At 40.9% G+C, this 16,125-nt stretch overlaps 1 protein-coding gene across 1 annotated transcript; it reads left to right on the top strand.

Moving 5' to 3' along the window:
* Window positions 1-10,415: 10,415 nt before the first annotated feature.
* On the top strand, window positions 10,416-15,603 carry LOC122748425 (zinc finger protein 397-like). The gene is made up of 3 exons (XM_043994061.1): window positions 10,416-10,498; window positions 14,191-14,816; window positions 15,490-15,603. The coding sequence occupies exons 2-3, from the start codon at window positions 14,268-14,270 to the stop codon at window positions 15,601-15,603; spliced, it is 663 nt and encodes a 220-aa protein (XP_043849996.1). The 5' UTR covers window positions 10,416-10,498; window positions 14,191-14,267.
* Window positions 15,604-16,125: the final 522 nt, after the last annotated feature.

The following is a 16,125-nucleotide window of genomic DNA, read 5'->3' as shown; positions in this document are numbered from 1 at the left end:
TCTTACTCACCACAAAAAGAGCTGCTAGAAATATATTTTACAAATAGGTCCTTTTCTCTTTTTGGGGGGATATCTTTTAGATAGAAACAGCTAGTAAGGATTTGAAGCCAAATTTGAAATCCAGTTTTCTGACTCCAAGCCCAGCACCCTCTCCAACTGGGCCACCTCGCTGCCCCCATAATTCTATTAGCGTAGCGTTAAAAATATAAATTATTTTGGGCGGTATTGTCATTTTTATTACATTGGCTCAACCAAGCCGCGAACATCCAGTATTTTTTCACCCATTTAGGTTCCTTTCATTTCTTTCAGGATTGCTTTGTAATTGACTCTATACAGCTCTTTTGCATGCTTTGAGAGGTTGATCCCCAGAGACTGTAGGCATATTTTGCTTACTTTGTATGGGATTTCTCTTTCTCCCATTCCTTCTTGCATTTTAATATGATCATATAGAAATGCTATTTCTTTTTGAGGACTAATTTTGTAATTGCAACTTTGTTTAAGCTACTAATTTTCTCAATATTTTTGCTCATTCCCTGGGATTTTCCAAGTAAATTTTCACACCATCAGCAAATAGGAATCATTACATCTCTTCTTTACTTATTTTTATTCCCCTTATTCCTTTCTCTTGTTTTATTGCTATTTCTCACATTTCTAGAACTATATCAAATAATAGTGGGGAGGATAGGCATCCTTGCTTCATTTCTAGATTTATTGAAAAAGTGGTTCTAATGTGTCCCCATTTACATATGCTTCCTTTTGGTTTGAGATAAATGTTTTTATGAAATTGAAAAAGGTCCCACCATGGCTGAGCTTTTTATTGTGTTTTTAGCAGAAAAGAGTGTTGTACTTTGTCAGAGGCTTTTTCTGCATCTATTCAGATGCAGATCCCAGATAATTCCAAATCTCTTTCCACAATGGTTGCATCTTTACACAACTCTACCAACAGTGGATTAGCATCCCAGTTTTCCTACATCCACTCCAACATCCAATTTCTTTTTTATACTTGCCATTCTGCTAGGTGTGAAGTGATACCTCAGAGGTGTTTTAATTTGCATTTCTCTGATCAATAGTGATCTAGAGCATTTTTTTGCATGACTATAGAAAGCTTTGATTTCTTTCTCTGAAAAGTGCCAGTTCAGATCTTTTGACCATTTATCAATTGGGGAATGACTTGTATTTTTATTAGTTTGAATCAGTTCTCCATATATTTGAGAAAGGAGGGCTTTATCTGGGATACGTGTTACAAAAATTCTTTCTCAGTTTTCTGCTTTCCTTAATCTTGGATACATTCATTTTCTTTGTGCAAAAACTTCTATTTTTATATATTCAAAATTATGTCTTTTACATTTTAATTTTAATTAATTAATTAATTAATTAATTAATTAATTAATTTATCTATTTATCTATCTATCTATTTATTTATTTATTTTTAGTGAGGCAATTGGGGTTAAGTGACTTGCCCAGGGTCACACAGCTAGTTAAGTGTTAAGTGTCTGAGGCCGGATTTGAACTCAGGTACTCCTGATTCCAGGGCCGGTGCTCTATCCACTGTGCCATCTAGCTGCCCCTCTTTTACATTTTGTATTGCTCTCTATATCTTCTTCAGTCCTAAATTCTTCCTCTGTCCATAAATATGACAGATAAATGATTCCATGCTTTCTTAATTTGCTTATGGTATCACCTTTTATGTGTAAATCGTGTATCCATTTTGACCTTATTTTAGTATATAGTGTGAAATTTTGGTCTATACCTAGTTGCTACCATACTATTTTCCAGTTTTCCCAGCAGTTATTGTCAAATAATAAGTTTTTGTTCCAAAAACTTGGATCTTTGAGTTTATCATATACAAGATTCCGATATAGTAGTCCTTTACTATACTGTAATTTGTATCTATTGTATTCCACTGATCCACCTCTCTATTTTTTAGCCAGTACCAGATTTATGTGAATAATTACCACGTTATAATACAGTTTGAGATCTGGTACTTCTAGACCACGTTCTTTTGTGTTCTTTTTTTATTGATTCTGTTGATATCTTTGAGCTTTTATTCTTCCAGATGAAATTTGTTATTATTTTTTCCTATATCTATAAATTTTTCTTGATACTATGTTATAGCACTAAACAAATAAATTAACATAGGTTAGATGGTCATTTTTACTATATTGGCTCAGCCTACTCATGAGCAATTAATTTTTTTCCAATTGTTTGGATCTGACTTTATTTGTGGAAAAAGTCTTTTAAGTTCTGATCATATAGTTCCTGGGTTTGTACTGGCAAGTAGACTCCCAAATGTTTTATATTGTCCACAGTTATTTTAAATGGAATTTCTCTATCTGTTGTTGCTTGATGTTGTTGGTAATATATAAAAATGCTGATGATTTATGTGGATTTATTTTGTATTCTGCAACTTTGCCAAAGTTGTGAATAATTTCAAGTAGTTTTTTAGTTGATTTCTAGGATTTTCTAAGTATAACATCATATTATCTGAGAAGAGTGATAGTTTTATTTCTTCATTACCTATTCTAATTCCTTTGATTCTGTTTCTTCTCTTACTGCTATCACTAACATTTCTAGTGCAATATTAAATCATACAGGTGATAGTGGGCATCCCTGCTTCAGCCCCTGATTGTGTTGGGAAGACTTCTAGCTTATCTCCATTACAGATAGTGGTCATTGATGATTTTAAAGAAATATTTCCTCCATTTTAAGGTAAAATCCATTCATTCCTATGTTCTCTAGTGTTTTTTTTTTAATACTCTCTAGTGTTTTTTGTTTGTTTGTTTGTTTTGGGGTTTTTTTTGCAGGCAATGGGGGTTAAGTGACTTGCCCAGGGTCACACAGTTAGTAAGTGTCAAGTGTCTGAGGCCGGATTTGAATTCAGGTACTCCTGAATCCAGAGCTGGTGCTTTAACCACTGCGCCATCTAGCTGCCCTCTCTAGTGTTTTTGATAGGAATGGGTGTCATATTTTGGGAAAGGCCTTTTTTGCTTCTATTGAGATAATCATGACTTCTGTTGATTTTGTTATTGATATGGTCAATTGTGCTGATAGTTTACCTAATATTGAACCAGCCCTGCATTCCTGGTATAAATCCCACATAGTCATAGTGTATCATCCTTGTGATGTATTGCTGTAATCTCTTTGCTAGTATTTTATTTAAAATTTTTGCATCAATATTTATTAGGGAGATTGGGCTATAATTTTCTTTCTCTGTTTTGGCTCTGGGAATTAGCACCGTATTTGTCCCATGAAAGGAATTTGGTAGGACTCCTTCTTCAGTTATTTTCTCAAATAATTTATATAGTATTGGGATTAATTGTTCTTTTAATGTTTGCTCAAATTCACTTGTGAACCCATCTGATCCTAGGGATTTTTTCTTAGGAAGTTCATTGATGGCTTGTTCAATTTCTTTTTCTAAAATTGGGTTATTTAAGTATTTTATTTCTTGTCTTGTTAATTTGGTTAATTTATATTTTAGTAGATATTAATTTCATTTAGATTGTTAAATTTTTTGGCACATAATAGGGCAAAATAGTTCCTAATAATTGTCTTGATTTCCTCTTCATTGGTAGTAAGTTCACCCCTTTAATTTTTTTTTCTTTTAGTGAGGCAATTGGGGTTAAGTGACTTGCCCAGGGTCACACAGCTAGTAAGTGTTGAGTGTCTGAGGCCAGATTTGAACTCAGGTACTCCTGACTCCAGGGCCTGCGCTCTATCCACTGCGCCACCTAGCTGCCCCCACCCCTTTAATTTTTGATACTAGTAAGTTGGTTTTAATCTTTCCTTTTTTTAATCGAATTAACCAAAGGTTTATCTATTTTATTGGTCTTTTCATAAAACCAGCTTCTAGTTTTATTTATTAATTCAATGATTTTCTTACTTTCAATTTTATTGCTCACCTTTGATTTTCAGCATTTCTAGTTTGGTGTTTATTTGGGGATTTTTCATTTGTTCACTGTCTTGTTTTTGTTAGTTGTGCACCCTATTCATTGATCTGCTCTTTCTCTATTTTATTAATGGAAGCAGTTAGGGATATAAATTTTCCCCTAAGTACCACTTTGGCTGCATCCCATAAATTTCGATATGTTGTCTCATCATTGTCATTTTCTTTAATGAAATAACCATTCATTTCTTCTTTTTTTTTTTAACTATTCATTTTTGTGATTTGTTCTTTGAACCTACTTGTTTTTTTAGGATCAGATTATTTAATTTATAATTGATTTTTAATCTCTCTTTCAATTGTCCATTATTTAATGTAATTTTTAATTGCATTATGACCTGAATAGGATGTGTTTACTATTTCTGTCTTTCTGCATCTGGTTGTGAGGTTTCTATGCCCTAGCACATGGTCAGTTTTTATGTAGGTCCCATGTATTGCTGAGAAGAAGGCATATTCCTTTCTATTCCCATTCAGTTTTTTCTAAAGATCTATCATTATCTAGATTTTCAAGAATGTTATTCATTTCCTTAACTTCTTTTTTGTTTATTTTTTGGTTAGATTTATCCAGTTCTGAGAGGGGAAAGTTAAGGTCACCAACTGACTAGAATATTTTTATTCTTCCTGTAACTCATTCAACTTCTTCAAAAATTTAGCTGTTGGAGAAGCTAGGTGGCACAGTGGGTAGAGCACGGGCCCTGGATTCAGGAGGACCTGAGTTCAAATATGGCCTCAGACACTTAACACTTACTAGCTGTGTGACTCTGGGCAAGTCACTTAACCCCAATTGCCTCACCAAAAACAAACAAACAAACAAAAATTTAGCTGTTATACCATTTGGTGTATATATGTTAAGTCTTGATATGACTTCATTGTCTATGGTACCTCTCAGCAAGATATAGTTTCCTTCTTTATCTCTTTTACCTGGATCTATTTTTGCTTTTGTTTTGTTTGAAATCATTTCTGCAACCCCTGCTTTCTTTGCTTCAGCTGAAGCATAACAGATTCTGTTCCAGTCCCTTACTTTTCCCCTTGGTGTATCTTTCTGCTTCAAATGTGTTTCTTGTAAACATATTCTAAGATTTTGGTTTTTAATCCATTCCCCTATCCATAGAATTTAATGGGTGAGTTCCTCCCATTCACATTTACAACCATGATAACTAATTGTTTATTTCCCTCCATGCTATTTTTGCCTATTTATTCCCCGATCCTTTCCCTCCTCACAATTGTTTTACTTCTGATCACAGCCTTACCCAATATCCCCTTCCTTTGATCAATTCCCCCTTCCTTTTCTGTTATCCCAATTCCTTTTTCAGTTCTTTACAGGGTAAGATAGATTTCCACATTCAACTAAGTATGTATATATGTATGTATGCCTCTTTGAGCCAACTTTGATGAGAGTAAGGTTTCATCTTTGACCGTCACCCCTTTTCCCCATCTTCCCCTCCATTACCATAGTTATTTCCTGTCTCTTTTTTGTGGGACAATTTACCCCATTCAATTTGCCCCATCCTTCTTCCATGTAGTTTCTTTCTTACCCCTTTATTTTATGGGGTGTCTTCCCATCAATGACCCCTTATAACCACAATGTCTGCCTACATATACTCCTTCCAATTACTCTTTTTTTTTAAACTTTTTTTCCCATAAAAGTATTTTATTATTTTCCAGTTACATGTAGAGATAGTTTGCAACATTTGTTTTTATAAGATTTCTAGTTTCAATTTTTTCTCCCTCTGTTCCCTCCCCAAGACAGCAAGCAACCTGATATAGGTTATATATGTACAATCATGTTAAACATATTTTTGCATTAGTCATGCTGTGCTAGAAGAAACATAGCAAAAAGGAAAAACCTCTAAAAAGAAAAAAAAATAGAGATAGTATCAATCTGCATCTAGATTCCATAGTTCTTTTTTTTTCTTTCTGGATTTGGAGAGCATTTTCCATCATGAGTCCTTTGGAACTATCTTGGACCATTGTATTGCCCCCCATTCACATTGGGGGACAGCTAGGTGGCACAGTGGATAAAGCACTGGCCCTGGATTCAGGAGTACCTGAGTTCAAATCTGACCTCAGACACTTGACACTTACCAGCTGTGTGACCTTGGGCAAGTCACTTAACCCTCATTGCCCTGCCCCCCCCAAAACCCAAAAAACTGAATGTTGAAAACCACCTTTATATGTAATTGAAAAAAAAATTAAGTTGGGGGAGGGGTGGGGAGAAGGGCATATAAGCTGTGACCCAACTGTTTTGGGGATGTTTGGTCTGAGACACATGGTCATTGATCATCCTCTTATTAATAAACTGCTGGCCTGTTAATAAAATTATTAAATTACCCATAAAAACACCTTTTTTAAGCTCTTCCAGGAATTCTTTTCAGGACTGAGAACAATTTACATTTTTCTTTGAAGCTGTTGTCCTCCTCTAAGTTTATGCCTTGATCTTCCCTATCATCATAACTTTCAATAGTCAATATTTGGTTTGGGGTTTTTTTTTGCTTATTTTTATGCCATTTGGTGAATTGATGATTTTGAGAGAGTTGGGCTCTATATCTGTACTGTCCCTGGTTTTGTTCTGAGGCTCTGGATCTTACTGGTGGTTTTCACTGGGCTTCAGTGTGTAACGATTGGAGTGATGCCACCTGCTGGAGAGTTACTGTAGGAAAGCTCCACCATGAAGAGAAGACGTCTGAGGGCAAACCATGCGGCTTTTTCTTGGTGTCAGGAAGTGACGTTTGCTCATGGGTACTGTCTATCAAAGCTAACAGCCAATTAGCTTAGAGGGGTGTGTGTGTGTGTGTGTGTGTGTGGATGGGATGTTCCCAGTTTTGCAGGAGGTTCACTCTCTTTCATCAGGACTCTCGTGGAGAGCGGAGCAGAAATGCGGGCTTCCTGAGATAGAGAGCTGAGTCTACGCCTTTCTCTCTCTCTCTTCACCAAATTCTTATCTCCTTAATAAATGCTTAAAAGTCTAACTCTTGCTAAAGCTTATAATTTTTTGGCGACCACTCATTAGATGTTTGAGGCAGACTAGCTAGAATTTTAGCCCCTTACAAGTGTTTAACTGTTTGCTTTCTCTGTAGACTAAGCTTTCCTTCTGACTGGTATTGTAGGTCTGGTCCTCCCTTTTGGCCTCTCCTTGGTAGGCTGGCTTTCTCCAGGAGTGGTGTCCTATTGCTGGGCTGCTTTGTCAACAGGGCTTCTCTATGAACAGGCCCTGGAGGAGTAATTTTGTTGCAAGTCGGCCCAACTGTGGGGGTCCCGGGGCTGGGGTGCTATGGAAACAGTGTCTCCTAGCAGGCCCTAAAGGAGTAATTTTGTTTCAGATCTGCCCCCTGCTGCTGGTTTCCTATGAAAAGAGTCTCACTCCTGGTAAGCCCTAGGGAAAGGAAATTGCTGTTGCCCATCCTTGGGAAGGGCTTCCCTACTGGTCAGCAGTGGGGTCAAAGCCTCCCTGATGGTCTCCACTGGGTGGGGGTGGCTGGCTCCTGATGGTCCCAGCTAGGCTGCCCAGACTGCTTACTTGCCCAGGGGGCTGCTGGTTTGCAGGCACGGGGAGCCTCACTGGTGGATTGCCCCAGGCTCAGAGCCCTGCTTCATGCCCCCTGCTGTGAGCCCAGAAGCTGCTGCCGCTCTTGGACCTCACTTCCCCCCAACCCAGGTAAGCCACACTTTTCCTGCCAGGGTGGCAGGCTGCTTCCCTGCTCCTGATACAATTCAGAGGTGCTTTTCTAATGGTTTGGAGGGGAAATTTTGAAAGCTTCAGAAGGTTCATTCCTTGCTCCACCATCTTGGCACTGGAAGTCTCTACCACTTTTGATGGTTTAGGAGTTGGTGACATTCAAGGATGTGGCTGTGGACTTCACCCCAGAAGAGTGGGACCTCTTGGGCCATCCTCAGAGAGAGCTGTACAAGGAGGTCATGCTGGAGAATGTCCAGACCCTGCTCTCCCTGGGTAAGGACACTTCCCTGGGCCACTGTGAGTCTGCAATCAAAGGGAATATCGTCATTCCCAAGTGTGCTGAGTTTGGAGCATTTATCAGTGACTGGAGAGGGAAAAGAGCTGGTCTCCTGTGTCCAAGAGGCAGGGCCCTCCCACTCTCTGGTTTTCCTAGAAAAGGTCTTCAGGTTGTGTGAAAAGAAGCTGGAGGGTTCCTAGTTGCTTCTGAAGCTGCCAAATCTAGGTAGTGTGAGATCAAAGATCCAGTTGGTGTGGAAGCACCTCATATGTGGAGCCATTCTCACAAGTTATTTAGTCTAAGCTCTGCCTGCACATGGATTTTGTGCCAGATCTCAGCTTTTCTCCACAATCCCTTCCTTTTTGCAATTGGTCTAGTATGTGGAACCAGCTTTTTTTTGACAAGCATCAGTTTGTAGCTCACAAATCTTAGTTGTCCCTGGCATAGCATGTTTGCCTTAACCTGCCTTTACATTTCCCCCAAATTCCAGCCCAGATGGTGGTGGGAAAGAAGGATTTCCCAGGAGTTGGGCTAAGTGGTTTCTTCACTACACTGTGTCATTAGGTAGTATTATTATCTCCATTTTACACTTGAGAAAACTGAAGTACACAAGCTAAGGGACTCTGCCCAGGGGCACACAACTGGTTACTGTCTGAGGCTGCATTTAAACTCTGGCATTCCTGACTGCAGCCCTGGGGCTCTCTCTGCCAGCTGCCTCTCATTTCCAGATAATGGAAACTATGGAATGAGTCCAACCTTCTGTGAAGAAGGTGCATCAAGACCAAATTCTCTGATTTAAATTGTCTCCATAATCTTCCCATCTCTCCCCAAAGCTCCCCAAGATAAACATTATGGAAATCATCCTTAAGGGATTCTGGGAACCATCCTGTGCTCCTTGTTTTGAGGCCTCTGTCAATGGCAGGAAGAACAGAACTTGGAACAAGTAGGGTTTTCTGAGTGTGGTAATGGGAGAATCTCCCTAAAGAGAAGACAAAGTTTTTTATAGGTGTGAGGGAGTGAAGGGTAGGGGAGGGGAGTGGGACAGGGCAAAAGCTGATTCACTAAGGACTTTTTGCTGGCACTTGAGCCTGATCTGGTACAGTGTTTTCCCACTTTGGGATTTTGTGCCAGAATGGAGCCCAAGAAGATTGGGAGTGGGGAGTTTGGCAGTATCTCAGAAGAGGTGACACAACAGCAGAATGCAGCAAGCCCTCTTGTGTGTAATTGCACTGCAGGTCGTCAGGGGAGAACACAGCCAGATATGGCAGAACATAATGGAGGGATTCTCAGTGGAACAGCTTTGTATGCACACCCCTTGTCCTCAGGAGAACTAAATTATGAGTCTGTCTCCATTCTTCTCTCTGATTCCTCATGCCCAGGGCTTCCAGCTCCCACAGAAGATCTGATCTCTTCTTCTGAGCAAAGAGAAGGCCCATGGATGCTGGAGCAAGAAGGCCTGAGCAGCCACTCTCCAGGTGAGTGAGGTGACAGCAGGTATATGAGGCCTATGTGCTTACAGGAGGCTTCTAGTGTTGTGGTGAAGCAGGTGGTAAATGGAGGGCAGGAAGGAAGACCTGCCCTGGAATTCTTTTTTCAGACACTTTTTAGTCATGGGTTTCTGGGCAAGTCACTGAAGCATTGGGCCTTAGTTTCCCCATCTGTCTAAGGAGGCGGTTGGACTCCATAGCCTTTCAGCTCCCTTCGAGTGATAAATCTATGATCCTATGCAAAGTCATTTTTTTGAGTTTGGGGCCATGGAAGTCTCCTGAAAGGGCCAAAGGGGATTAGGCTTTCCAATGTGAGCTCCTTCCTAGACCTTCTTCAAGTGAACAAACATTTATTAAGTGCCTGCTCTGTAGCAGGCCCTTTGCTAAGTAATGCAGATATAAAGAGATACAAGGGGGCAGCTAGGTGGTACAGTGGATAAAGCACCAGCCCTGGATTCAGGAGTACCTGAGTTCAAATCTGGCCTCAGACACTTGACACTTACTAGCTGTGTGACCCTGGGCAAGTCACTTAACCCTCATTGCCCTGCAAAAAGAGAGAGAGAGAGAGAGAGAGATACAAGGAACACCCCCTGCTCTCATGGAGCTCACAGTCTGCTGGGGCAGATAACAAGCCAACAAATCTATAGAAACCCATTATGGAGCTCATTGAGAGAGAGAAGGACCTACTAAAGTTGAGGAGGACTGGGAAAGGCTTATTGGGAAGGTGGGCTCTAGGAGGGGCTTCTGGGAGGCCAGGGGAACATTCTAGGCCCAGGGATAGTGAGGAAAGCCCAGAGAGTCAGAAGGAGGCGTGTACCACTGCATTATAGCACATTTGGTGGGGAAATAGGGTGAAAGAGGATTGGAAGAGCAGGAGAAGGGAAGGTCATGAAGTGTTTTAAGAGTTCTAGAGAGGATTTTTATTTGACGGTTTTACTAGGGAGCCACTGGAGGTTGTTGAGTAGGTGGTGACATGATCAGACAAGAACTTTAGAGAGGAACTTGACAACTGGGTGGAGCCTTGACTGGAGAGGGGGGAGACTTGAGGAAGCTGGACCAACCAGCAGACTCCTGTAATACCTCAGGCTTGAGGTGATTGGGGCCTAGACCAAGACAGGGTAAGTGTTGGGAGAAAGGGGACTGAATGGTAGAGTTGAATATGGGGGTCTGGAGTATGAATGTGTGAGAGTCAATGAGGAGGACATGGCACTTCATTTGGGATCTGGGACTATCGGGAAGATGCCTTGGAGAGCATGAGGAAAGTTGGCAGATGGGAGGGCTGGGAGAAGAGAATGAGTTTGGGTTTGGATATGGTCGAAGGAGAACCAAGAGATGATGACCTAAAACAAAGAGAGAGACAGAGACAGAGACAGAGAGACAGAGAGAGGGAGAAAGAGAGACAAAGAGAAACAGACAGAGACAGAGACAGAGAGAAACAGACAGAGACAGAGACAGAGAGAAACACAGAGAGAGAGAGAGACAGAGAAACAGAGAGACAGAGAGACAGAGACAGAGAGAGAGGAGGTGACTGTGTCAAAGGCTGCAGAGACAGCACACAGGATGAGGAAATGTCCTTCAGATGGAGCAATGTTATGATTCTTGGTCATTTTGGAGAGAGGAGTTTCTGGTGAACAAGGAGATTGGGAGTTGGACTGCAGAGATTTGATGGAAAGGAGAGGAGAGGAACTGGAGACACCAGGTGTCCATGGACGGCTCTGGCTGTTTAGCCAAGAAATGGAAGAACAATATCAGAAAAGATCTCATGGCGATGCCTGGATCCAGGGACCAGGGTTTCAGGCTTAGAGAGAAATGGGTTTATCTGTGGCATCGGGAAAGAAGTAATTAGTGGGGAAGAGACTGAAAATAGGGGGAAAATAGAGGTCCCACTAGTAGAGCTATTTCCAAAGATGACTAGGGAAAAAGGAAAGGATCCTATGTTTTCAAAAATGTCTATGGCAGGGGCAGCTAGGTGGCACAGTGGATAGCGCACCAGCCCTGGAGTCAGGAGTACCTGAGTTCAGATCTGGCCTCAGACACTTAACACTTGCTAGCTGTGTGACCCTGGGCAAGTCACTTAACCCCAATTGCCTCACTTAAAAAAAAATGTCTATGGCAGCTCTCTTTGTGGTGGTAAAGACCTGGACGTTGCAGGCATGCGCTTGAGTTGAGGAATGGCTGAATAAGTTGTGTTTTATGATTGTGCTTTAAGAAATGATTAGTTTGATAATCTGAGGAAAACATGGCTAATCTTTCAGGAAATAATGAAGAGCACAATGAGCAGAACCAAGAGAATGTTGTCTACAGTAACAGCAATATTGTTTTTTGTTTGTTTGTTTTTGGTGAGGCAATTGGGGTTAAGTGACTTGCCCAGGGTCACACAGCTAGTAATTGTTAAGTGTCTGAGGCTGGATTTGAACTCAGGTCCTCCTTACTCCAGGGCCAGTGCTCTATCCACTGCATCACCCAGCTGCCCCCAGCAATATTGTTTTTTTTTTTTAATTTGTTTTTGTTTGTTTTTTGTTTTTGCAGGGCATTGAGGGCCAAGTGACTTGCCCAGGGTCACACAGCTAGTTAAGTGTCAAGTGTCCGAGGCTGGACTTGAACTCAGGTCCTCCTGAATCCAAGGCCAGTGCTCTATCCACTGCACCACCCAGCTGCCCCCAGCAATATTGTTTTAAAAACAACTATGAGTGACTAAGTCATATGTGCTATTATACATACCAAAATTAACTACAAAGGATATGCGAATGAGAATACTAGTTCTATCCAGAGAAAGTATGTTTGGATGTATGCGTAGAATTGTTTTACATACATGTGTACATACATACACATATATACATATAAATACAAACATATATATGGACATATATACATACACAGACACAGACATATATTTGTGTTTATTGGTCACAATCTCTAGACTCGAGTGGAGGAAGGGAAGAAAGTAATTTACATGAGAACTTTGTTATGTATTTAAAAGAAATAACAAGATAGGGGCAGCTAGGTGGCACAGTGGATAAAGCACTGGCCTTGGATTCAGGAGGACCTGAGTTCAAATCCAGCCTCAGACATTTGACACTTACTAGCTGTGTGGGCAAGTCACTTAACCCTCATTGCCCTGCAAAAAAAAAGAAAGAAAGAAAAGAAAAGAAATAACAAGATGCATGTAAAAGTTTTTCGGTTTCATGTGCAATTCTTTTTTTATTTTCAGGTCTTTTGGAAATGCTTGTTTTATTCCATAGGCTAACAATAAAATTAAAAATGTTTTTTTAAATGAGGACACTTAAAAGGGCAAAAGACTGAGAAGGAAGATGATTAAGAAGGATTGACATATGGAGAGGGAGTATCTGATATTTAGCAAGCAGGTACTCCTGACTCCAGGGCCGGTGCTCTATCCACTGCGCCACCTAGCTGCCCCCCAATCTACTAGCTCTTGTTAAAGGTCCAACCTTTTCAGGGAAGCATGAGTCACATTTCTCTGCTCAGGTGAGTTGGGGGTAGAGAGTGGGAGCAAGCTATAAGGGAGCTTTGGGGACCAATGACAAGATTTGGAAAAGCCGCTGTAGTCAATGGGATAGGGAGTCAGTCATATGGTTGTTCAGTCATTTCAGTTGTTTCTGACTCTTCATGACCCCATGTGGGGTTTTCTTGCCAAAGATACAGGAGTAGTTTGCGTTTCCTTCTCTAACTCATTTTGCAGGTGATGTAACTAAGGCAAAGAGACTCAATTGACTTGCCCAGGATCACACAGCTAGTTAGTGTCTGAGGCTGGATTTGAACTCATGTCTTCCTGACCCTAGGACCAGTACTCTAGCCACTGCACCATGTAGCTGCCCCAAGGGTCTCAGGTAGATGTCAAAGCATAACCTCGCCACAGTGAGGAACACACTGAGATTGTCACCTCCATTTGAAGTGGCTCCTGGTGGCCTGGTTTCATGGTTTTCCCTCTCCATTCAGCAGCATGTAAGCAGTAGCAAAGGCTGCTGACTTCCTTGGACTTAACCCAAGGCTATGCTATACACAAGTCATTGTCTTGCATCCCTTCCCTGATCTCTAAGGATCAAACATTGGCCCCTTCCTGGAGAATCATGGGCCAGACTCTTTGAGGTGAGGCCACTCTCAGTTTGGAGAGGTTAGAAGTAGAGACTCCCAGGTGTCCCATAGTCTGAGATGCTTCAGGAGCCTAGAAAGAAGCCTCTGTGATGTTCACTATGGGTCTGGTCAGGGCTCATTAGGCTTAGAGCCAGACAAAGGTCACTCAGTACAGGGGATAAGGGACCAGAAGGAGACAGATACAGGGATGAGAAGAAAGCCTGCTTTTTTGGCCAGAGACTAGAATACAGGGATTGAGGGAGAGGCTGTAGGGCCTGGTGTCAGCCCCAGGGCCCAGTCAGTCAGTCAGTCAACAAACACTGATGAAGCGCCTACTATATTCTAGACACTGGGCTGAGCCCCATCCATGTTCTCAAGGAATAATTTTTCTACTCTGGACACAGCATGTCCAATCAGAGGTTTCTAGTATCAGCTGTAGGATTGAAGGTGAGGTCACTCAGCCCATCTGAGCTCATGTCCTGACTTAATGAAATAAGAATGCTGGGCCTGCCTGTGACATAGTGTGTTATTAGGCTCCAATGGGATTATGGGTGAAGCTCTTTGTAAGTTACATCATCCTGGGCATGTGAGCTCCTGGCATTCCCAAATAATTGGTTCTGCCCATTCAAATCCAAAGACTTAGAAACAGAATGTAGAAGAGTTTAATTCCTGTGTGTGTGCATGTGTCTCTTTATTTATTGTTTGTTTCTTGCAGAAGGAGAGAGTAGACCCGCAATAAGAGACGTTACTGCAAAGCTCAGCATTCCTGTGGAAGAAACTCCCAAGGAAAGCTTCATGAGTGATGGTCCCTGTGACTTCACTGGGAGACAAATCTCTGCTGTACCTCACAGAATCCACACAAGAGAGAAACCTTGTGAAAGGGATCATGGTGGTAAAAACATGAGTCAACATTCATCCCTTGTTTACTATCAAAACATTCAAAATGGAGAGGAACAACATCAGTGTCATCAATGTGGTAACGCTTGTAGTGAACAATCACCCTTCCTTATCTATCAGAGAATTCACACTGAGAAGGATCTTCATGAATGTAACCAGTGTGGAAAGACTTTAACGCAGGCATGTTTACTTGCTGTACGTCAGAGAATCCACATTGTAGAGAAACTTTATGAATGTAATCAATGTGGAAAGGCTTTCAGATGGAACTCCAACCTTTCTCACCATAACACAGTTCACACAGGAGAGAAATATTATGAATGTAACCAGTGTGGAAAGGTTTTCACTCATATATCCACTCTTGTTGAACATCAGAGAATCCACACTGGAGGAAAACCTTATGAATGTAAACAGTGTGGAAAGACTTTCACAGAGAGCTCCTATCTTGCTGTACATCAGAGAATCCACACTGGAGAGAAACCATATGTATGTAATCAATGTGGAAAGGCTTTCACAGAGAGCTCCTATCTTGCTAAACATCAGAGAATCCACACTGGAGAGAAACCTTATGAATGTAATCAATGTGGAAAGACTTTCAGATGGAACTTCAAACTTTCTCAACATCAGACAGTTCACACAGGAGAGAAACCTTATGAATGTAATCAGTGTGGAAAGACTTTCAGACGGAACTCCAAACTTTCTCGACATCAGACAGTCCACACAGGATGGAAACCTTAAGGATGTAATCAATGTGGAAAGGCTTTCACTCATAGATCCAATCTTGTTGAACATTGGAGAATCCACACTGGAGAGAAACTTTTTTAATGGAATCAATGTGGAAAGACTTTCAGATGCAACTCCAAACTTTCTTGACATCAGATAGTCCACACCAGAGAGAAACCTTATCAATGCAATCAATGTGGAAAGACCTTCAGGGGCAGCTCCAGTCTTGTTCTATATCAGAGAATCCACACTGGAGAGAAACTTTTTCAATGTAATCAATGTGGAAAGGGTTTCAAACAGAACTCTATGCTTGCTCTACATAAGATAATCCACCCTGGAGAACAGCCTTATGAATGCAATCAATGTAGAAAATCTTTCACAATGTTTTACTAAACAACAGAGAATCCACACTGGAGAGAAACCTTATGAATGTAATGAACATGGAAAAACTTTCACACAGCACACCAATCTTACTGAACATCAGAGCGTCAACAATGGAGAGAAAATTTATTAATGTAATCAGTGTGGAAAAAGCTTTCACAAAGAGCTCAAATCATTTAAACATCAGGGAATCCAAAGTGCAAAGAAACCCTATGAATGTAATAAATGTGGAAAGGCTTTCACACAGAACTCTCTGCTTGCTGTACATCAGAGAATCTATACTGGAGAAAAACCTGATGAATGTAATCAGTGTGGGAAGACTTTCACAAATAAGTCCAGTTTTGCTAAACATCAGAAAATCCACATTGGAGAGAGACCTTATGAATATAATCAATGTGGAAAGACCTCAGATGCAGCTGAAGTCTTGTTCTAAGTCAGAGAATCCACAATGGAGAGAAACTTTATGAATGTAATCAATGTGGAAAGACTTTCAGACACAATTCCAAACTTTCCTGACATGAGACAGTCCACACTAGAGAGAAACCTTATGAATGGAATCAATGTGGAAAGACTTTCAGATACAACTCCAGACTTTCTCGATATCTGACAGCCCACACTGGATGGAAACATTATGAATGTAATCAGTGTGGAAAGA

The sequence above is a fragment of the Dromiciops gliroides genome, chromosome 3, assembly GCF_019393635.1.
Source record: "Dromiciops gliroides isolate mDroGli1 chromosome 3, mDroGli1.pri, whole genome shotgun sequence".
NCBI classification, from domain to species: domain Eukaryota; kingdom Metazoa; phylum Chordata; class Mammalia; order Microbiotheria; family Microbiotheriidae; genus Dromiciops; species Dromiciops gliroides.
This window is presented reverse-complemented; position numbering and strand designations above follow the sequence as displayed.